Source organism: Schistocerca americana, chromosome 9 (assembly GCF_021461395.2).
Source record: "Schistocerca americana isolate TAMUIC-IGC-003095 chromosome 9, iqSchAmer2.1, whole genome shotgun sequence".
NCBI lineage: Eukaryota > Metazoa > Arthropoda > Insecta > Orthoptera > Acrididae > Schistocerca > Schistocerca americana.
This window is the reverse complement of record NC_060127.1, coordinates 124,995,292-125,023,167: the sequence shown is the minus strand read 5'-3', so window position 1 is coordinate 125,023,167 and position 27,876 is coordinate 124,995,292. Positions and strand designations below refer to the sequence as shown.

The 27,876-nt window shown below is 44.4% G+C and overlaps 2 protein-coding genes across 2 annotated transcripts in view; both read left to right on the top strand.

Moving 5' to 3' along the window:
* LOC124550733 overlaps positions 1-68 on the top strand; it is a 51,825-nt gene extending 51,757 nt beyond the window's left edge. The window contains exon 6 of the mRNA XM_047125454.1: positions 10-68. Within this exon, the coding sequence (XP_046981410.1) occupies positions 10-68 (59 nt within the window). The remainder of the gene's footprint in view (positions 1-9) is intronic.
* On the top strand, positions 65-27,876 carry LOC124551052. Its single transcript, XM_047125923.1, has 4 exons — positions 65-102; positions 10,163-10,249; positions 22,630-22,865; positions 25,134-27,876. The coding sequence occupies exons 1-4, from the start codon at positions 82-84 to the stop codon at positions 25,759-25,761; spliced, it is 972 nt and encodes a 323-aa protein (XP_046981879.1). The 5' UTR covers positions 65-81; the 3' UTR covers positions 25,762-27,876.

The window sequence follows — 27,876 nt, the reverse complement described above, 5'->3', positions numbered from 1 at the left end:
TTCGAGCAGGGCGGATGCCGGGCCCTGTACCGGAACATCGTGGAGGTGAAACGTCACTTACAGAATGACACCAACATCTGTATGGTGGGAGAAGAATTAGAGGTAAATTAAGATGTACCGTGCATTACATGTAACTAATCCAGTACTGCCGGCTATGAACCTTATTTGGAACCTCAGCCTTTGCAGACAAATGCTATTACCGACTCAGGTGTGCATGACTCGCACCCCACCCTCCTAGCCTTACTTCCGACAGTACTCTCCCCTACTTTCCAAACTCCACTGAAGTTTGGAAGCATACCAGGGATCAGCACTCTCGGAAGAAAGTATATTGCCAAAAAATGGCTTACCCCAGCTGAGGAGATTGTTTCCAAAGTGAATTTTCACTCTGCAGCGAAGTGTGTTCTGCCTTCGTTTCTCCCAGGAGCACTAGTTCCAAAAGTTATGCAGAATGTCTTCTGTGAAGCTGAGAAAGTAGGAGAGACGAAGTGTTGTTGTGAGAGTGGTTTGGAAGTCGTGCCTCGGTAGCTCAGTACATAAGAATATTTGTCTGTGCTTCTAATACCCTGAGTATGATCTTCGTGGATGCAGTCGAGAATTTGTTCCTCAGCCTCCAACGTACGTTCTTCGCGTTGTGGGCCTCTGCCTTCTGCGTGGGGTAGTAAAAAGCAGCATCTCTCAATCTATACAAATTAAGTAGGTACTATAAGTTGTATTCTGTGATTATTTATTTGATAATAAAACGGAAGCATATCAGAGCAGACAATCGGTTTCGCGTACAGACTTAAATATGAAAAAGTAAAGATAACTACTGTACAAAATTGTTACAGTTTTTGTGACCTCTTGTTGACAAACTGTCTGTTGGCTTCTGTCCACCACCAGAAATGGAGGATGAAGCTCAGACAATGCCAGCCATTAGAGCTGGCGAAACGCCAGAAAAATCATCAAACAAACAAAGGCCGCAGAACCAGAGACAGAAGCCAACGGGCAGTTTGATAACAGGTGTACTGTGTTACCAATGAATTGCAAAATAATCGACCGAGCGAAGTGGCGCAGTTTTTGGCATACTGGACTCGCATTCGGGAGGACGACGGTTCAGTCCCGCATCCGGCCATCCTCATTTAGGTTTTCAGTGATTTACTTAAATCGCTTCAGGCAAATGCCGGGATGGCTTCCTTGAAAGGCCACAGCCGATTTCCTTCCCCTTTCCTAATCCTAAAGCACCGTTTGCTCCTCTCTACCAAATCAACCAACCAACCAAAATAATCGACTAAAAGTAGAGATTCATGATGATATAAACCTTTGGTGCATATCAACAAATAACAATCGTGCGGGAACTCTTCGTCGTGGGAAGCGTTCTCGACAATCTCGTATAGCTGCCCTCGCAACACTTTTAACTCGCCATAAATTAAATAAATGTTGCATGGTTCAGTGACAGTAAATCTCCCTTCCACCCTAACCACATTAGGCGGCTGTTTGACACAGATTTTTTGGGATTTTTTTGGATAGTAAGAATTAATTAGAATTTAATCAAATTTTGACATCATTTTATTCATATTTCGAACAGTTTTTGCGAATTTTCTCAATAATTCCAGTCAAAAATAACAAAGTTACGTTGTGATGTCCGCTGAAGGCTGTGAGTATAGTTCTTCAATTGCGTGCCGTATAGTCATTCCGATTTTCATCTGAAATCAAAAAGGTTTTGAGTTTACATTAATTACTTATTTTCTAAGAATATGAACCTCAATTCAGGTGAAAATAATGAAAATTAAACATTTTGCAGGCGTTGGAATAGTTTACTTCGATTTTCGCTATATTTTTTCTAAGTATACAAATAAAAATACCCTTAAAATCATGATATCATCTCAGATTTAGTTCATATAATTCGTAATTTTGTAAAGAATCATACTATCTATTTTCATGATGATCCGTTCTACACTTTTTGAGTTAGACTGCACGCAAATGTGAAAAAAGTCATTTCGAGATAAACGCGTTTGAAAAATAAATTCGCGGAAACTAGAAATTCAAAGAAGTTAACAATAGGGTAAAATGCTTATCGATTAATTTGCGAGTCCAGCATCATATACCAATCCTTCGTCTTCGTGATAGGCTTCGTTTTGCACTTGCAGCAGTGCTTTCGAGCTTTCCGACCTTCCTTCGATTCCATCTAACTACGTCGATTCTGCCGGCTCACGCGCTGGTTATCCATTTGTTCGGCATAACTGAAGCTTCGTGTGCCTACTACAATTCCTGCCTCGTTCATGACCATCAGAAGGGATGAATTTCCTTCATTGAATAAGCCCGCTGCTACATACGATGCCAATTCAACGACTTGCAGTCCGGAGTGCAAGTGTTTAGGAGGTAGAATTAAAACTTTCATTCGCAGTTGAAGTGTGGCCACCTAAACATCTCTCCAGTAATTCATCCCTTGCTAAATCTTAATATATTGGAAGAATTTCCTTCTGGACCCGATGTGCACTCGGTTCTATGCTCAGAAAATCTAAACGAATGCGAATTTCGCTTTGAAATTTTGACAGGTATTCTTAGATAGTTAACCTTCCGATTTATGCAATTTTAAAAAATCGTATATTTTTAACCTACTAATGTGGTTTCCCCCCTTAACAGAGCTGAAATAACGTCAACACAGGTAACATGGCGACTGCCCAGGATTGGAGCATTGCAGTGACTCAACCACACAGGCCGTCGTTGCCTACATGTTTGCGGCTCACGCTCGCGATTTCAACACGCGCAGCGGAAAATCTCCACCTACATCATACTCCGCGAGCCACTTAATGGTGTGTGGCAGAGGGTGCTTTCGGTACCACTATCTGATCCCTCCAACACTGACCACTCGCAAACAGTGCGGGGGAAGGAAGAATGGTTGTCGGTAAGCCTCTGTATTGGCTCTAATTTCTCGAACTACCTCCTTGTGGTCAATATGCGAGATGTATGTAAGGGGAAGTAATATGTTGTCTTACTCCTCGTGCAAAGTGCTGTCCCGAAATTTCAATAGTAAATCTCTCCGTGATGCACAACGCCTCTCTTGTAACGTCTGCCACTGGAGTTAGTTTCGATCTCCGTAACGCTCTCTCGCCAGCTAAACGATCCCGTGACGAAACGCGCCGCTCTTCGTTGGATCTTCTCTATGTCGTCTATCAGTCCTACCTGATAAGTATCACAGACAAATGAACAATACTCAGGAATCGGGAGAACAAGCGCCTTATAAGCCACTCCTTTCGCGGATGAGTTACATTTCCTTAAGATTCTTCCTATGAGTTTGAGTCTGGTATCTGCTTTTCCCACTATATGTTTTATATGGTCGTACCACTTAATGTCGCTCTGGAGAGTTACTCCTACATATTTTACGGCAAACGCTGTCCCCCGCTGTTCATCATCAATAATGTAGCTGTACAATAGTGGATTTCTTTTCCTATGTATGCGGAATATGTTACATTTATTTACGTTCAGGGTCAACTGCCAGAGCCTGCGCCATTCATCAATTCTTTGCAGCTCGTTCTGCAAATTCTAACTAACTTCTGGCGTTGCTACTTTGGCATAGACAACTGCATCATCTACGAATAGCCTTAAAGAGCAGCCGACGCTTTCTACTAGATCATTTATATATATTGTAAACAGCAACGGTCTTATCACACTTCCCTGTGGTACTCCGGATATTACCTTTACATCTGTCGATTTAGTTCCGTTAAGAGCAACGTGTTGAGTTCTATCTGCAAGAAAGTCTTGAATCCAGTCGCAGGTCTGCTCCGATACTTCGTAAGCTCGTATTCTTTTCATTAAACAGCAATGCGGGACGGTGTCAAATGCCTTACTGAAATCAAGGAACACGGCCTCATCCTAAGCGTCGTTGTCCACTGCGCTGTGGATCTCATGGAGGAACAGAGCGAGCTTAGTTTCGCAGGGTCTCTGTTTGCGGAATCCATTTTCATTTTTATAGAGGAAATGTTCATTTTGCAAAAACATCATAATTCGAAATAGACGACAGAGGGATAGAGAAACAATTAAAATCGCTCAAAAGAGGAAAGGCCGCTGGACCTGATGGGATACCAGTTCGATTTTACACAGAGTACGCGAAGGAACTTGCCCCCCTTCTTGCAGCGGTGTACCGTAGGTCTCTAGAAGAGCGTGGCGTTCCAAAGGATTGGAAAAGGGCACAGGTCATCCCCGTTTTCAAGAAGGGACGTCAACAGATGTGCAGAACTATCGACCTATATCTCTAACGTCGATCAGTTGTAGAATTCTGGAACACGTATTATGTTGGAGTATAATGACTTTTCTGGAGACTGGAAATCTACTCTGTAGGAATCACCATGGGATTCGAAAAAGACGGTCGTGTGAAACCCAGCTCGCGCTATTGCTCCACGAGACTCAGAGAGCCATAGACACGGGTTCACAGGTAGATGCCGTGTTTCTTGACTTCCGCAAGGCGTTCGATACAGTTCCCCACGCATTCGGGAGGACGACGGTTCAATCCCGTCTCCGGCCATCCTGATTTAGGTTTTCCGTGATTTCCCTAAATCGTTTCAGGTAAATGCCGGGATGGTTCCTTTGAAAGGGCACGGCCGATTTCCTTCCCAATCCTTCCCGAACCCGAGCATGCGCTCCGTCTCTAATGACCTCGTTGTCGACGGGACGTTAAACACTAACCACCACCACCACCACAGTTCCCCACAGTCGTTTAATGAACAAAGTAAGAGCATATGGACTATCAGACCAATTGTGTGATTGGATTGAAGAGTTCCTAGATAACAGAACGCAGCATGTCATTCTCAATGGAGAGAAGTCTTCCGAAGTAAGAGTGATTTCAGGTGTGCCGCAGGGGAGTGTCATAGGACCGTTGCTATTCACAATATACATAAATGACCATGTGGATGACATCGGAAGTTCACTGAGGCTTTTTGCAGATGATGCTGTGGTGTATCGAGAGGTTGTAACAATGGAAAATTTTACTGAAATGCAGGAGGATCTGCAGCGAATAGACGCATGGTGCAGGGAGTGGCAATTGAGTCTCAATGTAGACAAGTGTAATGTGCTGCGAATACATAGAAAGATAGTTCCCTTATCATTTAACTACAAAATAGCAGGTCAGCAACTGGAAGCAGTTAATTCCATAAATTATCTGGGAGCACGCATTAGGAGTGATTTAAAATGGAATGATCATATAAAGTTGATGGTCGGCAAAGCGGATGCCAGACTGAGATTCATTGGAAGAATCCTAAGGAAATGCAATCCGAAAACAAAGGAAGTAGGTTACAGTACACTTGTTCGCCCACTGCTTGAATACTGATCAACAGTGTGGGATCCGTACCAGATAGTATTGATAGAAGAGATAGAGAAGATCCAACGGAGAGCAGCGCGCTTCGTTACAGGATCATTTAATAATCGCGAAAGCGTTACGGAGATGATAGATAAACTCCAGTGGAAGACTCTGCAGGAGAGACGCTCAGTAGCTCGGTACGGGCTTTTGTTAAAGTTTCGAGAACATACCTTCACCGAGGAGTCAAGCAGTATATTGCTCCCTCCTACGTATATCTCGCGAAGAGACCATGAGGATAAAATCAGAGAGATTAGAGCCCACACAGAAGCATACCGACAATCCTTCTTTCCACGAACAATACGAGACTGGAATAGAAGGGAGAACCGATAGAGGTACTCAGGGTACCCTCCGCCACACACCGTCAGGTGGCTTGCGGAGTATGGATATAGATGTAGATTCTTGAGCATGAACCATGTTACCTAATTTTACAACAGACTGACGTCAGCGATATAAGTCTATAATCATGTGGATCTGTCTTACGGCCTTTCTTAAAAACGGGAATGACCTGCGTTTTTTTTCCTGTCGTTACGAACCTTTCGTGGCTCAAGCGATCTACGATAAATTACTGCTAGAAGGTGAGCAATTTATTTCGCACGAACCGATGCGTACATAAGTGCGGCTGTGTTGGAGGAGGGGGTGGAGCAGGCAATCTCGTAAAGGTTTGATCCTGTTTAATGAACTCTCCCAGTCTGTTGTGCATAAAGAAAAAATGAAATGATCGTAAGGCATTGTTGGCCGGGAGGCCCCAACCGGGGAAGTTCAGCCACGAAGTGCAAGTCTTATTTCAGTCGACGCGACATTGGGCAACTTGTGTGCCGGTGATGAGGATGAAACGATGGTGAGGAGTGGAGAAAAATCTCCAACCAATCCCGGGAATCGAACCCAAGCCCGCTGCATGGGAGGCAGGCACGTTACCACGCAGCTAAGCAGGCGGACCGCGGTGCGTCATGTTTCCACAAGTCACATCTAATCCGGGTGCGCTGTCCAATGTCAACATGTCCAAAAACAGTGACCTGGGACCACCGCAGGAAAGGGACAATCATGTTACTAGACTTTTAAATTAATTACTTGTGATCTACTGCCATGAGTTTTTGGCAGCTTATACCGTTTACACCCCGCATATTGGATGTGTCTCCCATGGTTCATCAGGCGCTATTTCTCTCTTGTTGCGACAGGAATTTGAAGTTTAGTTTTTGCAAGGTATAGCCGGAGTGAGCCCAGACAAATGCTGCTCATCAAGTGTCTCACGCGATGGCCAGCGTCGACGGGGGGCGTAGGTTTGTTTCCTGTTACAAATGGAATGACTTTAAAATGAAATTTTACGTGACCTAGAGTAGTCTACTGCTTTATTCGTGCATATTACGATGGTCACTCCAAAAGAAATGCACACTATTTTTTTTAAAGCCATCTATTACTCTACATGTTTGAAAGTTTTACAGTGTGTAGATACATCCTTTAGGAACAATATTTTCATTTCTCCACATAATTTCCATCCCTCTCAACGGCCTTACGCCATCTTGGAACCAGCGTTTGTATACCCGCACGGTAAAATTCTAGACCAACCTGTTGGAGCCACTGTTTGGCAGTGTGCACAAGGGAGTCATCATCTTCAAATCTTGTTCCATGAAGAGAGTCTTTCAGTTTCCCAAAGAGATGATAGTCACATGGAGCCAGGTCAGGACTGTAAGGCGGGTGTTTCAGTGTTGTCCATCCGAGTTTTGTGATCACTTCCATGGTTTTTTGACTGACATGTGGCCGTGCATTGTCGTGCAACAGCAAAACATCCTGCTTTTGCCGATGTGGTCGAACACGACTCAGTCGAGCTTGACGTTTCTTCAGTGTCGTCACATATGCATCAGAATTTATGGTGGTTCCACTTGGCACGATATCCACAAGCAAGAGTCCTTCAGAATCGAAAAACACCGTAGCCGTAACTTTTCCAGCAGAAGGTGTAGTTTTGAAATTTTTTTTTTTTTTTTTTTGGGCGAATTTGCATGATGCCATGATGGTGAAAAATGATAGAGCCATGTTTCATCACCTGTCACAATTCTTCCAAGAAATTCATCTCCACCATTCTCGTACTGTTCTAAAAGTTCGCTGCATGCCGTTTTTCTTGTTTCTTTGTGAGCCACTATCAACATCCTGGGAACCCACCTGGCACAAATCTTTTATAACGCCAACACTTTCAGTATTCTGCAAACATTTCCTTCCCCTATCCAGATGTAGCGTGACAATTCGTTCACTGTGATGCGTCTGTCAGCAGTCACCAATTCGTTAACTCTCTGCACATTGTTTGGAGTGTGTGCAGTACGAGGCCTGCCACTGCGAGGACAATCCTAAATATTGCCGTGCCCGCTTTCATCACGTAACCGGCTTGCCCACCGACTAACTGTACTGCGATCGACAGAAGCATCTCCATACACCTTTCTCGGCCTCTTGTGGATGTTTCCCACTGTCTCGTTTTGACAGCACAGGAATTCTATGCCAGCACATTGCTTCTGACGAACGTCAAGTGTAGCAGCCATCTTGAAGACATGCCGTGACGGCGCCACTCACGGGAGCAGGTTGAACTAAGTTTGAAAACAAGCGGGAATGACGTATCTACACACTGTGAAACTTTCACACATGCAGAATGAAAACTGTATTTTTAGGAAAATAGTGCGCATTTCTTTTGGAGTGACTCTCGTAACAGCAACAGTTAAACACGAAGATTAACCAGTACTACAGCAGCGACTAAGAAGTGCTGCTGCACGCAGTAGCAAACGCAGTGGGCCATAGCGGTGCTGGGGTACTGGCTATTCTTCGTGTTTTACTGCCCCCGTTAATACACATCGATAAAAGGAATATCACACTAGACTAATTTGGGCACATAAAACTTTATTTGTAATGGCAAATAAACTTACGCTTTCCATTGACGTTTGGCGTCGCTTACAAAAGTGATGAGCAGCATTTGTCTGTGCTGACTCCAGCTACACATTGGAAAAAAAGAAATTTGCAAATAACTAGCGAAATGCCACAGAAAACGCGACTGACGACTCCTAAGAACGGCAACATGTATACATGTCATTAACTATCAGATACGGTATGCCATTCCTGTGTAGCTCATAGTCTAACTCCCTTTTTAATTTATATAATAATGTGGCAATTTACTTCAGTTCTTACCTTGACTAGTGAAATATAGTATGGACCTTGCAGTTTTAGGTTTTTGTATGCAGTTTCATTTCAGTATTGTTGGCGACATTCGAGGGATATTCGGAATATAATCGCCTTCGATGAGAGAAAATTGTACATTCATCAGAAAAAATATTTAGCGACTTTTTTCATTTTCTACAAACATATTTCGCTTTTCCACGTTACCGCCTTTTATTTACAACAAGAGAAGCACCCTGTGACGAACGGCTGCAGTCGAATAAAAGTACCTCTAAAATTCTAAGACGAATCAGTTCTGCGACCTATCAAGATCATTTAACTTTCAAACTCAGTTTATATGTGCAGTCAATGCTTGGAAGTTGTTGCTTTTGTGGTCTTCACTGCAGAGACTGGTTTGATGCAGCTCTCCATGCTACTCTATCCTGTGCAAGGTTCTTCATCTCCCAGTACCTACTGCAACCTACATCCTTCTGAATCAGTTTAGTGTATTCATCTTTTGGTCTCCCTCTACGATATTTGCCATCCACGCTGCCCTCCAGTACTAAATTGGTGATCCCTTGATGCCTCAGAATATGCCCTACCAACCGATCCCTTCTTCTAGTCAAGTTGTGCCACAAATTTCTCTTAATGGTCGTAAAGACTACAGAAGGACATGTAGCTGGCCTGCCTGGCTAGCCACACAGTCTAACACGCTGCTTCCCGAGCGGAAAGGCGTACCGGTCCCTGGCACAAATCCGACCGGCGGATTAGTGTCGAGGTCCGGTGTGCCGGCCAGTCTGTGCATGGTTTTTAGGCAGTTTTCCATCTGCCTCGGCGAATGCGGGCTGGTTCCCCTTACTCCGCCTCAGTTACACTATGTCAGTGATTGCTGCACAAACACTGTCTCCACGTACGCGTACACCATGATTACTCTACCACGCAAATATCTTGGGTACACTCGTCTGGTGTGAGACGTTTCCATGAGGGATCCACTGGGGGTCGAACCGCACAATAACCCTGGGTTCGGTGTGGGGCGGCGGTGGGGTGGATGGACTGCTGTGGCCTGTTGTGGGGTTGTAACCCACTGAGAGCTACGGCGAGACGAAGCCTCTCCGTCGTTTGTAGGTCCCTGGTTCAATACAAAATACACACTACAGTGTAATGGATAACTAATATATCCATCAGATTCACAAGAGTCATAAATGAGTTATTACTTGGCAAAAAGCCCAGCATTTGCTCGAAACATTGTATGTTACCACTTGCTTATAGACTCATGTTTCCCAAAACAGAAGGTGATGTGTTTCTGTAGGTACTTCCTTTATTCATTATCGAAGTGCAAATGTGGAATTTGAGTGAAGTGATTAAAATACAGAGCTATGGAACAGTACACACACTTTGACAAGGTTAACATGTGAATATGTTACATCATTTTCGATGTATCTGCGCTGCTGTAGTTAATGTAAAAAATCACACTGGTCACTTTACCATCCAGAACTCTACGATGTTTACCGTACAAACGCGGCCGACACTAATAGTTCAGGAGTGCTTTGTGACAAGATTGGGACGAAAGAGTATTTTCAATGTGACACAAAATGTAGTCATATCGAAAAACTCAATAACTTCTTAGTGATTATTGTTTTGTTTTATCACAAGTAAGATCATTAAAAATAGAATCCCTACTGACATAGTCTCACGTTTCAGTCTGCTGTAAACCTGATGTATGAAGATATCCCAAGACAGTGTCTCAGTCTCATCGCCGAAAAGGCCTGGGAGCAAGGACACGTATGGGTAAGTATGATGATTTTTTTTAATAACAACTGATGCTTTATCTATGAGGGAGGTGTCACATTAAGGTCTGTGAAATTTTTCTGAATGAAAATATTTGGAGGTGTTCTGATTGCGTTATTGCACTATGATATTGTAATTCGATTGTTCAGTGGTTCACGCCTATTGCAAATTTAAGTATTTGGTTTGAGTAGAACTATAAGATTTCCTTTCGAAAATACGCTGAAGAAACTGGTGCACCTGCATAGTATCATCTACGGCCCCAGCGAGCGCACAGAAGTCCCACAACACGACGTGCCATGGACTTGACTAATGTCTGAAATAGTCCTGGAGGGAATTGACACCATGAATCCTGCAGGGCTGTTCGTAAAGCCGTAAGAGTACAAGGGGTGGAGATTTCTTCTGAACAACGCGTTGCAAGGCACCCCAGAAATGGTCAATAATGTTCATGTCTGGGGAGTCTGGTGGCCAGCGGAAGTGTTCAAACTCAGAAGAGTGTTTCTAAAGCCATTCTGTAGCAATTCTGGAGGTGTGGGGTGTCGCATTGTCCAGCTGAAATTGCCCAAGTCCGTCGGAACGCACAATGGACTTGAGTGGATGCTGGTGATCAAACAGGATGCTTACGTGCATGTCATATGTTAGAGGCGTATCTAGACGTATCAGAGGTCCCATATCAATACAACTGCACACACCTCACACCAATACAGAGCCTCCACGAGCTTGTACAGTCTCCTGCTGACATCCAGGGTCCATGGATTCATGAGGTTGTCTCCATATCCGTACACGTCCATCCGCTTGATACAATTTGAAACGAGACTTGTCCGACCAGGCAACATGTTTCCAGTCATCAACAGTCCAATGTTGGTGTCGAGGGGCCCAGGCAAGGCGTACAGCTTTGTGTCGTGCAGTCATCAAGAGTACACGAGTGGGCCTTCGGCTCCGAAAGTCCATATCGATGATGTTTCGTTGAGTGGTTCGCACACTGACACTTGTTGATGGCCCAGGATTGAAATCTGCAGCAGTTTGCGGAAGGGCTGCACTTCTGTCTCACTGAACGATTCTCCTCTGTCGTCGTTGGTCCCGTTCTTGCAGGATCTTTTTCCGACCGAGCGATGTCGGAGATTTGGTGTTTTACCGGATTCCTGATTTCAAGGTCCATTTGTGAAATGGTCGTACGGAAAAATCCCCACTTCATCGCCACCTCGGAGATGCTGTGTCTCATCCCTTGTGCGCTGACTATAACACCACGTTCAAACTCACTTAAATCTTGATATTTTGCCATTTTAGTGGCAGTAACCGATCTAACAACTGCGCCAGACGCTTGTCTTATATAGGGATTGCCGACTGGAGCGCCATATACCGCCTGTTTACAAATCTCCATATTTGATTACGCATGCCTATACCAATTTCTTTGGCGCTTCACTGTAAATCTTTCGGCAACAACGAGGAGGAATCAAAAAGTAAAGGGACTTTTGCAGTTTGCCACCGAAGGGCTTGGTAACACTGCTAGTATCCAGGGCTGAAGTGTGTCGTCTGGAACAGTTCTACACAACGTGTCAGTCTTATTCTCGCGCTAGTTGTGTATTGTAGCAGACCGTGGAACATGGCAGCTCCATTGTCAATCTGCACCAAGGAGGATATAAGGGCAGTCTTGCGCTCTTTGTTTGCCGAAGACGTTAAACCTGTGAAAATTATTCGTCGAATACGAGTGTAGTGTGGTAACAGCTATTTATAGCGTAGCAAGATCTACGAATGAACAGAGCGAGGAAAGATCGGGCAGGTCATCGACGTCAACAACTGTGGACAATTTGGAAGTCGTTGAGGGAGTGGTGATGGAAAACACAGTGGACGAAATCGCCAGTACTTTACATATCAGCCATGGTTCAGCACATTCCATCTTATACGACAGGCTAAACTTTGGGAAAGTATGTGCAAGATGGGTACCGAATAACTTCCAGCGTAGAGTAAGACGCAAAGGATGGTCATTTCTCGTAAAAATTTGACTCGTTATCATCGCGGAAAACTGCGAAAAGTTGTTACCCTGCAGCAAGAAAACGCTCGGCCACATTCTTCCAAACGGAGGGCTGGAACAGTAAAGAAGTTGGGATTCGAATTGCTGGAACACCCGCCATACAGTCGAGGCCTGGCTCCAACTGGTTTCTATGTTTGGACCAGTGAAGGAAGCGCTCAGGGGAAGAAGATTCGCAAACCGATGTAGACGTCGTTGATGCGGTGCAAAATTGTTTACAGGCACAACCAGGAAGCTTTTTTCCGACGGAATCAAAAAACTTGTGAAACGTTGGATAAAGTGTGTTGAAGTCCAGGGAGGGTGTGTAGAAAAATAATGTGTGTTTCAATTTTCTGTCATCAGAATAAATATTTTTCTTCTCAAATGGCTCTGAGCGCTATGGGACTTAACATCTGACGTCATCAGTCCCCTAGAACTTGGGAACTACTTAAACCTAACTAACCCAAGGACATCACACACATCCATGCCCTAGGCAGGATTCGAACATGCGACCGTAGCAGTCGCGCAGTTCGGGACTTCGCGACTAGAGCCACTCGGCCACCCCGGCCGGCTTCTTTTTCTCAAAAATCTCTTTACTTTCTGACTTCCCCTTGTATTTATGTTTTTTTTAAGGAATTTGACACTTAAAATGTTCAAGTGTTACCGAAGATCCAAATTTCAGTTTTTTAGCTTTACCTTCAACAATATCAGCAACAAAACAAATTATTCTGTGCTCACTTATACTGCCAAAGATAATAAGAATTATAAACATCCAAACCGAAACAGTTGAAGAAATAAATGAAGTGTTAATATGTGAGATGGAGGATTCGTAAATGAAGCCCACAACGTAAAATTAGGATTGAAAACGTACATGAAATATTTTATGCCTTGTGTGGTATCCTAAAGAGCAAATGTATATATAGAAAAACAAAAACGGGCATCTATAAATCACTTATACTCAACATATGCATGTGAAAATTGGGACTGAAGAATATTAATCAGGAATATAGTAGGCAAAAGTTTGGGGCAGTGAAGGGCCATGTCAGCTGAGGAGGGCGCATTCGAAAAAAATGTGTAAGTATCAGATGAAATGTGCAAACTCGTATTCAGTCACGTATCCCGATACGACAGAAGTCACTTCTTCGACACGACTGAAGCCATCCACTGAAAAAATGTACTATCTTAGCCAGTAAGTGAAACCCTTCTTAGCTCACAATGAATGACTCCAGAGTGTTGAAGAAGAAGCACATATGATCATGAGTACTCGCTGATTGCCTAGAAATACCTACTGCTTTACTGTGGATCTAACAATCAATCTTGACGCAGCAAGTCCTTAACTGAATTAATACGATTACTGAAAGACAATCACATAATTAGCCAATGGAATTTCTCTTTAGCTCATCTACGCTACATGTGAAACGTACCTTAAGTGGCCCATAGACTGGCGACCATACTGCGCAATATTTCATATTGCACAATAATAATGACCGTCTTAAGATGATATTGAAGGTTGCCTAATATGGTGTACAATATACTGACAAATGGACTGTAATTAGCTTTTACTGACCTAACTATTTACAAGTGGTAAAGTCTCTGGCTAATATTGCGCGCTGCGCAACAGAATTATAGGATTATTTTTTTCGAAATCCCCTCATTCCGCAGTTATTCCCAATTGCGATGCAAAGGGTTGAAAATGAGATGAGCGTATGGCATTTATTGGCCGGGGTATCCCCTTCGGGGTTCGGCCGCCGTATTGCAAGTCTTTGTAGTTGACACCACTTCGGCGACTTGCGTGTCAGTGATGATGAAAATGATGGTGAAGGACACACAACACCCAGCCCCTTGCTGGGAATCGAACCCGGGCCCCCTAGCGCTGTAGGCGGTAACACTACCGCTGCGCTACGGAGGCGGGGTTGAAATTTGGCTAAAAGGTGACAACCAGCATTTGCCTTGTGGCGTTTCAAACAGCAACGTGTCGACGCATGTGAAGAAAAGGCCAAAGCTCAGAACTTCATGTGAGGTGGGTTAATGGTGTCACATTGGCACCAAATTCCACTACAACTCTTCCCAACACCGCCGTCGACGTGTCACACGGTAGGAAGGTCGTCGCAACCCTTCTTACCCACATTTCACCCCTTCTCTTGACGCCTCTGCTGTGGAGGTCAGAACCGCGACGCCAGCGTTGAAGTCACGTGGTTTGTTTACGGGTGCCCGAGGGAAACGTTTCACACACACAGCCGCTCAGGATCCACACGAAAGGGCTACGGGGGGGGGGGGGGGGTTCATAAATGGAACCACCATTTTCCCTGGGGCGTTGATATCCACACAGTTCAGAATGCGATGAGCAACAGGACGAAGTTCTTCACAGCCTTCGACACTACTGACAACCCTCGACGTTTCAAGCCTTCCCTGAGCACACTGGGGGTTGCACCTCTAATGAACGTGATGGCATTCATTCGGAATGCAGCGCGATCGGCAATTTTACTCTCGTGTAGAGGTTCGCACCACTAGGGACCCGACGGTTCAATCCCGCGTCCGGCCATCCTGATTTAGGTTTTCCGTGATTTCCCTAAATCGCTCCAGGCAAATGCCGGGATGGTTCCTTTCAAAGGGCACGGCCGACTTCCTTCCCCGTCCTTCCCTAATCCGATGAGACCGATGACTTCACTGTCTGGTCTCCTTCCCCAAAACAACCCAACCAACCACTAGGGACCCCTCAGTACCATTCGATGGAATCTGAACGTGACTCGAAGCAGCAGAAGGTGCTTATGATTTTTAAACCTCCTGTTTCGCATCCTCCTGTAGCTTGGTGATGAGGGGGTGCAACATTAACACACATGTGAACAGAGCGGCAAAGGATTCCTCTAAGAGTCTTCGGTTCACGAAATCCACCTACCTATCTTTACCGAGAATGTTACACGTGAAAATGTACTGAAACAACCTGTGAAGTATTCAGAATGAGATTTTCACTTTGCAGCGGAGTGTGCGCTGATATGATACTTCCTGGAAGAATAAAACTGTGGACTGGACCGAGACTCGAACTCGCAGGAAGGTAGGAGACGAGGTACTGGCAGAAGTAAAGCTGTGAGGATGGGGTGTGAGTTGTGCTTGGGTAGCTCAGATGGTAGAGCACTTGCCCGCGAAAGGCAAAGCCCCGAGTTCGAGTCTTGGTCCGGCACACAATTTTAACCTGCCAGGAAGTTTCAACCTGTCAAGTATTCCTAGGCGTCTACAGGTAGGCATGTGAATGAGAAGGTGTGTCGAGGGGTTGTCTGCCTGCAGGCACCTCGAGCAACTTGGCAGGAGCGAATATCGCAGTCATGCTGCGCTGAAGGAGTATGATCATTTTCGATGGGGAATCAGCTCCATAATATCCTTTTTAGATGGCTTCATACGTGTGCGGTTGTCACTACCACATAGAGTGATTGGGCTTGTGCCACATTGAGTCATCATCAGATAATGTATTTCATCTGCATGTAGAAATTTGAAGTAAATCGGCTATACACACACATCAAAAAAAGTTTTGCATCACCCCAGTTCCCATAACCCCTGAAGATAGACGTTGACTATGGATATTGTATCACAACGCAGTCCTGTTGACTATTCAGAGATGTCACTAAACCTGCCCAGAGATGTAAACAACCTTGCATGAGCAGCGCCTATTAGACGGAGGTGGCCTGACAGCCTATCAGTTCCAGTCATTCCACCAGGGAGCAGGTACACAGCTCGTGTTGTCTGTAGTTCAGCCATGCCTATATGGTCAATACCGAAGTTCGATCGCGTCCGTATTGTTGCTTTGTGCCAGGAGAGGCTCTCAACAAGGGAAGTGTCGAGGCATCTCAGACTGAACCAAAGCGATGTTGTTCAGACATGGAGGAGATACAGAGAGACAGGAACTCTTGATGACATGCCTCGCTCGTGGCGACCACGTGTTACTACTGCAGTGGATGATCGCTACCTACGGATTATAGCTCGGAGGGACCCTGACACCAATGCTATCAAGTTGAATAATGCTATTCGCGCAGCCACAGGACATCGCGTTAAGACTCAAACTTTGCGCAATAGGCTGCATGATGCACAACTGCACTCCCGACATCCATGGCGAGGTCCATCTTTGCAACTACAACACCATGCAGTGCGGTACAGATGGGCCCAACAACATGCCGAATGGACCGCTCAGGAGTGGCATCACGTTCTCTTCACTGATGACTGTCGCATATGCCTTTAACCAGAGAATCGTCGGAGATGTGTTTGGAGGGAATCTGGTCAGGCTGAACGCCTTAAACACACTGTCCAGCGAATGCAGCAATGTGGACGTTCCCTGCTGTTTTGGGGTGGCATTATGTAGGGCCGACGAACGCCGCTGGTGGTCATGGAAAGTGCCGTAACGGCTGTACAATACGTGAATGCCATCCTCCGACCGATAGTAAAACCATATCGTCAGAATATTGGTGAGGCATTCGTCTTCAAGAGCAACAATTCGCGCCCCCATCGTGCATATCTTTTGAATAACTTCCTTCAGGACAACGACATTGCTCGAGTAAAGTGGCCGGCATGTTCTCCAGACATGAACCCTATCGAACATGCCTGGGAAAGATTGAAAAGGGCTGTTTATGGATGACGTGACCCACCAACCACTCTGAGGATCTACGCCGAATCGCCGTTGAGGAGTGGGAAAATCTGGACCAAAAGCGCTTTGATGAACTTGTGGATAGTATGCCACAACGAATACAGGCGTGCAATGATGTTTATGTGGATCTGCATTCCAATTTTCTGTACAGGTTCCGGAACTCTCGGAACCGAGGTGATGCAAAACTTTTTTTGATGAGTGTATATACAGAGTGAGTCAGGAGTAAAGGTACATGCTTTGAGGGGTGATTCAAGTGGTGATTCTGAACAAAAAACTTCTAATAAACATGTGCCCTTTTCGTAATCGTTTCCGAGTAAACCAATGAAAACTACTAGGAAAGGGAAACGTGTAGCGTCATCCTTACTATGTCAGTACGCAGTTCACTTGTGCATAGTGCATTTGTTTACCTCAAGTCTCAGTCCGACAGTGCTTGTCGTAGTGAAAGGTACTACAGTGTTGTTGCGTGAACAACGAATACAGTTTTGTGTGGTGAAAATGCCACGGATCTTCACACATGCAGAGTATGCTGACATGTTGTTTGTCTGTGGTTTGTCCAATGGGAATTAAAGAGGTGATGTGCGAGAATACCAACAACGATTTCCGAATCGCAGAGGGCCAGATAGCAGGGGGTTTAGCTGGGTGTTTCACGGATTCCGTGAGCGTGGTACGCTTCCCAGCGTAAATGTTGTCTCTCAACGTCCCGTACAACAAACTCTTAATGTAGCTGAAAACATTCTTCATTAGTGGAACGCAACCCTACTACTAGCTCTAGAAGAATTGCTACCCAGCTTGGTATTCCACAGACACGAGTGATACGCACAGTACACGAGCACAGTTTGTATCCCTTTCATCGGCAGAGTGTACAACATCTGCATGAAGATGATGCTGCCGCCCGGCAAGAATTCTGTAAATGGATCATTGCCAACGATCGATTAATTCCACGTATTCAGTTCACTGATACGTCAGTATTTACCCGCAACGGAATCAACAACACGCGCAACTATCATGTATGGGCAAATTAAAATTTGCACGCTGCTGTGGAAACGAGATTTCAACGACGTTTCTCAGTCAACGTGTGATGCCGTTTTATTGATGACCAACTCATGGGTCCAGTTGTTTTAGATAACTGTCTTACTGGGACACGGTATCTTGAGTTTCTTCAAAATGTGTTATCTGAATGCGTGGAGGATATTCCTGTGGCAACACGAGCCCATGTGTACTTTCAGCATGACGGAGCTCCTACACATTCCGTACTGCCAGTGACACAGTATCTCAACACAACGTATCCTGGTCGTTGGATCTGTCACCGTGGAGTCATTGCTTGGCCACCGAGGTCACCCGATCTTACCCCATTGGATTACTGTTTGTGGGGCTGGCTGAAGAGTGACGTCTACAAGAGCAGAGTGGACACAAGAGAGGAACTTCTAGCTCGTATTTTACGTGCTTGTGCCCAGGTAAAGGAATGCGAATCTGAGCTCCGATCGTCGACGCAACACCTGTCTACAAGAGCAGCATCATGCACTGAATTTGACGATGGACTGTTTGAACATCTTCTGTGAGGAAACGTACACAATTAAACAAACCATAACATAAAAGTGTCTTAATTTTCCGTCACCTGCACCTTTTCTGCTCCTAGCTGTTTTCATTGGGCCGGCCGAAGTGGCCGTGCGGTTAAAGGCGTTGCAGTCTGGAACCGCAAGACCGCTACGGTCGCAGGTTCGAATCCTGCCTCGGGCATGGATGTTTGTGATGTCCTTAGGTTAGTTAGGTTTAACTAGTTCTAAGTTCTAGGGGACTAATGACCTCAGCAGTTGAGTCCCATAGTGCTCAGAGCCATTTGAACCATTTTGTTTTCATTGGTATACCCAGAGACGGTTAAGAAAATGCCATATATTTATTAGAAGTTTTCTTATTCAGAATCACCAGTAGTATCGCCCGTCAAAGCACGTACCTTACCTCCTGACTCAACTTGTATACTTATGGAGAGAGAGAGAGAGAGAGGGGTAGCCTATGTCCGCTCACATGTTCACTAGAGTATCGTTACGAAATTTGAAGTAAATCGGCCAAAAACTTTTTAGAGATTTTTGGTAACCACCTTTCCCCTTTATAGATTACACATGTATATATTTATAGTCAGAAATCTTATGTTGGAAATGATCTTCCTCTTGTCTTGAAGATAAAGTACGAAAAATATCATGAAGGTCGGAATAAAACTGTAGTTTTTTTGAATTACAAACAAATAATCAAACGAACACTCTTTTTTATATACCGGATAGTTACAATTGAACTTTCCCTGTTTAACACGTTATAACATGAAAACTAATTACCCTACAAACACCAAAGTTGGTGGCATTAATGTTAAGGAAGAGAAATAATGCAGAATCAATTCAATTGAAACACTTTTAATACGCTGCTACGGTACATCATGCCATTACAAACCAGTATCATGACTGCTACAAAAGCTGTTCAATATGGCGCCGATCAGTGTCCAGAAGAGTCTGAAAGCGCAGGATTGCATTTTGGACGGCAGAACGAAGCATGTCCATCGGTATGGTGGCTACCTCTCTTGATATGCTGCACATCAGACCAGCACATGTGTGAATGTTCCCCTGGTAAACCCTGTCCTACTGATAAGCCCCACAACCAGAAGTCAGAGAGAGTGAGATCAAGTGATGGTGCCGATCAAGCATTTGGAAACGACCGGCTAATAATTCGATCGTTTCCAACTGTGTTTCAGAAAAGCAGGTGAACTTCACGAGCGATGTGCGGTGGGGTCACATGCTGCATGAAAACTGTTGAGTTCAAGGCGTCTCTCTAGTGCAGAGCGGGTATGACATACTGGAGAAGCATATTGCAGTAACGCTGGCCAGTCACACTGCACGTCTTTCATCCTGTAGCGCCAGTCTCTTCAAAAAAGAATGGGCCAATGATGAACGTAGCTGTGAAGCCACACCATGTGCTGACACGTTCACCATACAGAGGAACTTCATGCACAATGAATTGTGGGGAAGATTCCCACCCTCGGCAATTCTGTGTGTTCGCCTCATCCGTCAGAGAAAAATTAGCTTCGTCTGTCCATAAGATGGTCCAGGGCGAGCCCTCGTCAACTTCAATCCTTACGCGAAAGTGGAGAGCGACATCGGCATGCTGTCGTGCGTCCTGAGGTGCAAGCTGCTGTACGATATGGATCTTGTATGGACACCATTTGAGAATGATTCGAAGCGCCTTCCGTACAGTGGACCACGGGATGTTCAACTGTCGTGGCAGAGCACGTGTACTGCCTGACGATCGAGAATTTTGAGCTGCCTTGTCTGCCATAGCAACAGCGGTTTCATCAACAACCCGTGGTGCAAGCGGTCGTTGGCCTCTTCCCGCAGCGACGCCCGGTTCTCCAGTTGATTCAAACTTCTTCAAAATGCTCCACACAGCACGTGGATGAAGAACACCCTTCCGTAATCCTTTCAGCCAGCAATATTCCCGAAGTGCAGCTGCAGCATTGCTGTTGTTTTGATAATAGAGCTTCACCAATAATGCCCTGCTCCTTTTGTCCAAGGCCATGTTGACATGTCAAGTGCACTGCGGCTGGTCAGGTTTGTGAGACTGTGAACCACAATGACTGATCATGACACCTGGTGGCCACAGCTGGAACTGGACGGTGGCGCTGTGATGCATGGAAATTGTGAACTTAATTTTCCGGAGATTAATGCTACCAAGTTTGGTACTTGTACGGTAATTAGTTTCTGTCCTATAACGTGTTAAATAGGGTAAGTTTAACTATAACCAGTCAGTATATAGATTTTGCAAACTTATTACTTTTTTTTGGGTTATAGTACCGAAGTGTGCCCATACGTTACTTTGTACGGGGAGGGGGGGGGGATAACCAGGTGATACGGAGTACTTTTAATCCACTCTTAAGAAAAAGAAAACGATACAGAGTTATACAAGTTGGTCACAAATTGTAAATCATGAAGGTATCGACAGAAAATCAAATTTATAAACTTTGGCGGCCGATGGATGGATGTGTGATGTTGCAGAGCGGTTTCACCTCACAGCTGGCAAGGATAGTAAACAACAGTCGTGTCGATACCAGGGCATAAAGTTTTTCCAAATTTCGTTCCGTATATTCATATGCACAGTGATTATGCCCCACAGACAGATACATGAGCAATACACACAGATGTCTGCGTTTGAGAGAAGGTGTGTAGTTGAGTTCAAAGAAGCCAATTGGAGTAATAGGTAATTTGCTCGACATTTGAATGGGCCTGATGTAACTATTCGACGACGTTTGCAGGAATGAGTGAACTATGGTCGAATATAATACCAGGAAGAAAGTGGTCGACCTAGAAAGATGACAGAATGTGTCGACCAAGCAATCGTCAAGAGGTACTCATAGCCCTGTGTTCACCATTCTCATCCATCGTACGTACAATAGATGCTTCAGTACCCACAGAGACCATTAATACGCAGCTCACAGAAAGGAGACTAAGCTCACGGCGTCTCTTGCATCAACTACCATTGACCTCTCTACACCCACAAGTGAACAAGCCCGTTTTCAGTGGTGTCGGGCACATTTGGCCCGGAATATCATTGATTGGAGTAAAATTCAGTAATGAATCCTGCTTCGAATAGAACCCCAATGACCAGCGCAGACGTGTCTGGAGACGCTCCAGACGCCGGCCGCTGTGGACGAGAGGTTCTAGGTGCTTCAGTCTGGAACCGCACTGCTGCTACTGTCACAGATTCGAATCCTGCCTCAGGCATGGATATGTGTGATGACCTTAGATTAGTTAGGTTTAAGTAGTTCTACTGATGACCTCAGATGTTAAGTCCCATAGTGCTTAGAGCCATTTGAACGCCCCAGACAGTGGTGGGATACCAACCTGACTGTCACCCAACAACCAGGAATGATGATCTGGGATGCCATTTCGTTTCATAGCAGGACCTTTTTGGTTGACAACTGAGCTGCCTTTAAAGCACAGCGGTATGTCGATATGTCGACGATGTTCTATGGCCAGGCTTGTTGTCCTCCATAGCAAGCCATCCTGGGCTTACATTTCAGCAAGATAATGACTAACCACACACAGCGAGTGTTTATGCTGCCTGTCTTCGTGCCTTTCAACCCCTATCATGGCCAACAAGGTCGCCACATCTCTCCCCAATTGAGAAGATTAGCGTTACTGGAAGGAACCAACTCGGGATTTTGAGTGTCTAAAGCGCCAGTTGGACAGGCTTGGGACAGTACCCGTCAGGAGGGCATACAACAACTCTGTCAACCAAAGCCACGACGAGAAGCTGCTTGCATAAGGGTCAGAGGTGGACCAACGATTTACTGACTTGCCCAATTTGTGAAGATCTTTCTCTTGAATATATCACCCAATTTTCCTGAAATTGCAATCACTTGTTTGGCTGTATATGCACATCACAACTACCCATTTCTATCCCAGTCGGATGGTTCCTTTGTGGTACTTTTTTTTGTCTTAACGTGCATTTTGGAAGGTGAATAGTGACTTGTAAGTAGCCATAAAAAAAGTTCCAGTTCCGACTATGTTAAAAACCTCCGTAATACCGATATGTAAATCATTTCCTCGAAAGAAAAACAGCTGACTACACTATAATACTTCTCCTTTCCTGAGAATTAGGCATGGCATGGGTGCCTAGTACTGCAGACAGCACAAAACAGTTACTGTTCTTATTACGTTATCACTTTGTTGCGATTATATTCTAAAGACAGGTGTTATTTTTCAGGTGCCCATTTTCATTGACCCTCACAACTTCAGAACAGTAGGAGTTTTGAGCTATCTTCGCGAGAAGAGAGGAAATGGCAGCAATAGCAGCAGCAGCCCCTGTCGTGCCACTGACGTTGCAGATGGGTGCACCACACCCCTGCCAGAGGATCAGGTGGGGTCTCCAGCAGGCTCCAGTGGCTGTGGGCAAGCAGCGAAGTGGCATGAGCACTGGCTGGATAGCGACGAGGGCACCAGGTACTCGTTACTACATTATTATGACAATTTTAAGGCACAAGTAATGTATCTCATTTCAAAGAGATGTAAAAAAGCAATAGGTCTAAACTGTCTCACTTATTCATTTACTTAAAAATATTTTTTCGTACTTCTGCCGTTACATATCAATATTCGGCTGACGTCAAAGTTTCTCCGTTGTAAATTTGCACTTAGAATATATGAACAACTACTTTTTGATTTGAATTTTTGAAATTCTTTGTATCGTTTTTCGCTAGTTTTCATCCATCACTCATAATATTTCTTCTTCTTCTTCTTCTTCTTGTGGCGGGGTTCTACAGCTCTCACCACATGTCACATCTCTGTCACTAAATGCCTTGATCTTGCCGTTCTTCCTCTTTCCTTTCTATTCATCTCCTCTACCATCGCTTCTTGAATATGCATGCATATCCAAAGGATGAATGTGTCATTCTTGACAACACGGACACTGTAATAGTGTGTTTATCCACCGATACCAGGCAGCAACTTTCAATTAAAATGTCCTCCCCGGTATGGGAGTTACATAATGTGTGTATGAATATATTTTGCGACAGAAACGACAACATATGGAAGTTTGGTTCTGGCCATGTGTCGTACACAGATAGCCAAAGCAGCTACGGCGACCACACACATAAAACGAGAAATTCGGGCTCGAGTCCTGGTCAGGCATAAATTTTCATTGTCATCATTCCCATATACAGCTGGTGGTTTTCATAACGGCTGTAGTCGCTACAACACCTGTTTCTTCGATCATGCATGCAAGTCTGAAGGAACTATGCATCGTACTTTTGAACGCTACAGGCACTGCAATATCGTATTTTAACTTTTGTGTACCTCCAGCCACGGCCGGCCGCCCCAACCCCCCGCACTCCTCCCCCCCCCCCCCCCCCCCCGCCGCCCACCCTCTCCACCCGAGATGTTTTCGTACCACAGATATGCCCGATGTATACCAGTTCTTTGGTTCAACAAATAGAAGTACCACAGACTGACTGCTCTCAAAAGAATGAACAGGTAAACAACAGTTAATCTAACGGGTGGCCAACAGAAAGACTACAGAATAGTTTCACTTGAAAAGAAAGAACGAATAACTTAGTCAATATGTATAACTACAACAGAATGTACCCCCTGTTTTCATTCGGTTTCTGGTTTCTCTCAAAAGAAATGAATGGCCATAAAACAGCAGCTAGCTAAATCAATTATTTCCTTTCAGTTGTCTCCGTAGACTGGTTTCACTCAAAAGGATGAATGAAGCATTCAATCGATACATCAAACTACAACCAAATACGAGTAAGTCGAATGTTTTCTAACAAACCACTGAATCGATTGTTTTACTTCGTTGTTCTCATCAAGCTTCTTATAATACCTTGTTAACTTAGTTGTTTTGAGACGTCACTTTCATTACTCAGTGGTGTCAAATCGTTGAGCCTTGTGTTATAATATGAAGGTTCGAATCCGTCTTCTGATATATTTCAATTTTCCACTGTTCTTTGCGATTATAAGGGGTAAGTACGTCATTTCACAGCAGTGATATTAGGGGAACAATGTTTGATGCCTTATGGAGCCAACTTTGGGATGAAATGAGGAACGGAAGAAATCGACTTTCGCTGGATACCAACTCATCTGAATGTCATTTAAAACTTCTTTTAAAAGTCTTTTGGTTATGCTAATTCATGTACGATTCGTTTGTCTGGGAACCACTCGGAGTTTGTCCTGATGGAGAGAGAAGTTTGAAAAGTGAATGTGTTTAGCACAAGCAGTCCATTCAAAATAATTAAGTCTTCGTCTTGCAAGATTGTAAGGAACCCCACACCAAACTATTGGTATTAATTTTAAATTTTTGACGGAGCTGCCCACCCTGTTGGAGCCCAGACAGCACCTCTAGTTTAAAAGGATGTCAGTTCTCCTCCAGTGAAGAAAGAGATTTTGGAAGGGAGTGGCGAGTACATCCCATGCTGCTCAACTGAGAAACTTGTTTCTAAAGGTACTGGAAAACTGATGCAGCGATAGAGAGAAGATGTTGGCAGGCAGGGTACGGTGTCTATGTTGCGAAATTGTGCCATTGTAGATTTTATAATGGTGTTCTAATATATTAGAAAGGTGTTGTGTAGATACTTTTTGACTTACTTTCGTACTAAATAAGTACATTCATATTCAGAAACGGTGCTGCTACCCTCGCACTTGAGTACCCGAAAACCAACATCACCACCACCACTGTCATCATCATCATCATCATCATCATCCTGCTTGTTGTAGGTCTGCTGCTATGGAGTACAAGAAGGGAGCACTCACTGCAGAATTTGGAGGATCGTACAAGAAGCGTGTGCTGGCCCTGGTCCTCCTCCGCTGCCTGAGGCGTGGGCTTCTCTTCCAGTTGTCTCCCAACAATCGCGATGCAGGCAAGTTCGGCGATGTGGTGCTGGTGTGGCGACGCGAGGAACATTCTGAGGTGCACGCCCTGCTCGTCCAGGTCAGACGCATAACCGCTAGGAGGATGACCATCGCCAGGCGCATGTGGCTGACCCAGACTTCCGGCGGTTACTTCAGTCTCAGCAAGTACTGCACCTCCTACAGAAAAATTAACAAGTCACTGGTGAACGGCAGAGTCACATGCGTCTTGCTGACGAACATCTGCCTCGATGACAGTAGCCTCAGCTTGTTTCAGCGCCAGGATGTGGGCAGTGTCCCAGGTCTGGAGCTGCTAGAGGCTGGTGGTGACCTGTACAAGCTCAACCCTAAAAACGAACGGGTGTGGAAGGCAGTCCATGAGGACATAAGCTTTGTGGAGAATTTCTACCTATTGTGTAATCAGAGGGATTATGTGAAAATATTGGGCGACATTTACAGAGAGCTGGAACATTTGTTGGGCGCAGGTAACCTGTGAGGATCCATCTGGTAAGATATGTGTGATGACCTCATGTCTTGGATGTACAAATAGTGTGTGTGTTTGACGAGTGGCTGGAGCAATTGTTGGACACTTGTAGTTGAATACACCAGGAAAGAGACTGAGTGAAGAATGGTGACCACCAGACGTGAGTATTGCAGTGTGGCTGTTGTTTCGGGTTAAATAGAGTTCTGTAACTCAGCAAAGATGAAGCCTCCAGAAATGGGAACGGTGGTTCTCTCTGCTACTGACTCACCAAAGACTGGCTCACAAAACGCACACCTTGGTAGCTATGGACAGGTTCTTCGCTGCTGGGTATGAAAGAGTTAATTTTTTGAATTGTACAAATTTTTTTATGTGATCTCAGAAAATATTTTGCATCATTAAGTACAATTAGGCACCATTGGCCACCATCAAAACAATTGAAATCAGCATCAGATGCTAACCCAGAAATGCTTTGTTGTAGCAAATGCATATACTGCTGAGCCAAAACATAATTACCATGTGCTTAATAGCGTGTTCCTCCACTATTGGAACGCAATACAGCTGCGAATGTGCTTGACATGCGTTCGATAATTGTTTGGTAGTTTTCTAGACTATGTGGCTGAAGGAAAGTTTCAGAGAGAACATCGGGAAACACTGGACTGTAACAGGTGAAAGGAATACGATTGAAGTTGGATGCATAGCTTTCAGAGATGAAATAGTAAAGGCAGCACACGATCACATAGGTAAAAAAGCAAGACCTAGTAGAAGTCCCTGAATAACTGAGTTTAAATGATGAAAGGAGAAAATATAAAAATGCAGCAAGAGAATACAAATGTATAAAATATGAATTGACAGAAAGTGCAGAACAGGTAAGCAGGAATGGTATGCAGAACTAGGGGACGGATGAGACCTCTGAAGAAAATAGAAGCGACTGTGTGAATATCAAGAGTTTTGCAGGTACTAAGCAAAGGAGACAATGAAAGGCGGACGGAACATATAGAATGTCTATACAAGGGAAACTTCAAAAATGGTTCAAATGGCTCTGAGCACTATGGGACTTAACATCTGTGGTCGTCAGACCCCTAGAACTTAGAACTACTTAAACCTAACTAACCTAAGGACATCACACACATCCATACCCGAGGCAGGATTCGAATCTGCAACCGTAGCGGTCACGCGGTTCCAGACTGAAGCGCCTACAACCGCTCGGTCACTGAGGCCGGCGCGAGAGCTAACCACGACAAAATTATTGCATCTGATGTGCAAGATATATGATACTGGGGAAATACACTCACTCACACTTAAGGAAAAACGTAATAATTGCAATTCCAAATAAGGCAGTCGCTCTAAGTTGTGAATTATATCGAACCATTAGTTTAATAAGTCATCAATGCAAAATACTGACACAAGCTATTTACACAAGAGTGGAAGAACTGGTAAAAGGCAACAATGTGGAAAATCAGTTTGGGTTTCAGAGAAATACAGGAACACAGATGCCTGATCGTACCACTTATCCAAGAAGATAGATTGAAGAAAGAAAAACCTATGTTTATAGCATTTATAGATTTAGAGAAAGCTTTTGACAATGTTAAGTGCCCTATAATCTTTGAAATTTTGAAGAGAGTAGGAATAAAATACAGGGAGTGAAATGGTATCTATAACTTGTACAGAAATCCGTCCGCATCTATAAGAGGTGAGGTGCATGAAAGGCAAGGAGTGATTCAGAAGATAGTGAGACAGGATCGTAGGTATCTCCAATATTATTCAATCTGCACATCGAGCAAGCAGTGAAGCAAACGAAGGAGATATACAGGAAGAGAATTAGAGTTCAGGGAGAAGGAATGAAATCTCTGCCGTTTGACGATGACACCGGAATTCTGCCAGAGACAGAAGTGGGCTTGGAGGAGCATTTCAACGGAATAAACAGTGTCTTGAAAGTATATAAGATGAACATGAATTAAAGCAAAACAAGGGTAAAGGATTGTGATCGAATGGTGAGGGAATGAGATTTCGAAATGAGACGCTAGAAATAGTAGAAGAATTTTTGCGCTATGGGTCGTAACATAACTGATGGTGGCCGAAATAGAGAGGATACAAAATTTTGACTGGCAATAGCAAGAGAAGTATTAT

What these genes read in the sequence shown, in the direction of transcription:
- LOC124551052 (XM_047125923.1), top strand. Translation starts at nt 82, where the DNA reads ATGGTGGGAGAAGAATTAGAG. An exon ending in GGGAGCAAGGACACGTATGG is followed by an intron (nt 10,250 to 22,629) that starts GTAAGTATGATG and finishes GTTATTTTTCAG; the next exon opens with GTGCCCATTTTCATTGACCC. An exon ending in GATAGCGACGAGGGCACCAG is followed by an intron (nt 22,866 to 25,133) that starts GTACTCGTTACT and finishes TGCTTGTTGTAG; the next exon opens with GTCTGCTGCTATGGAGTACA.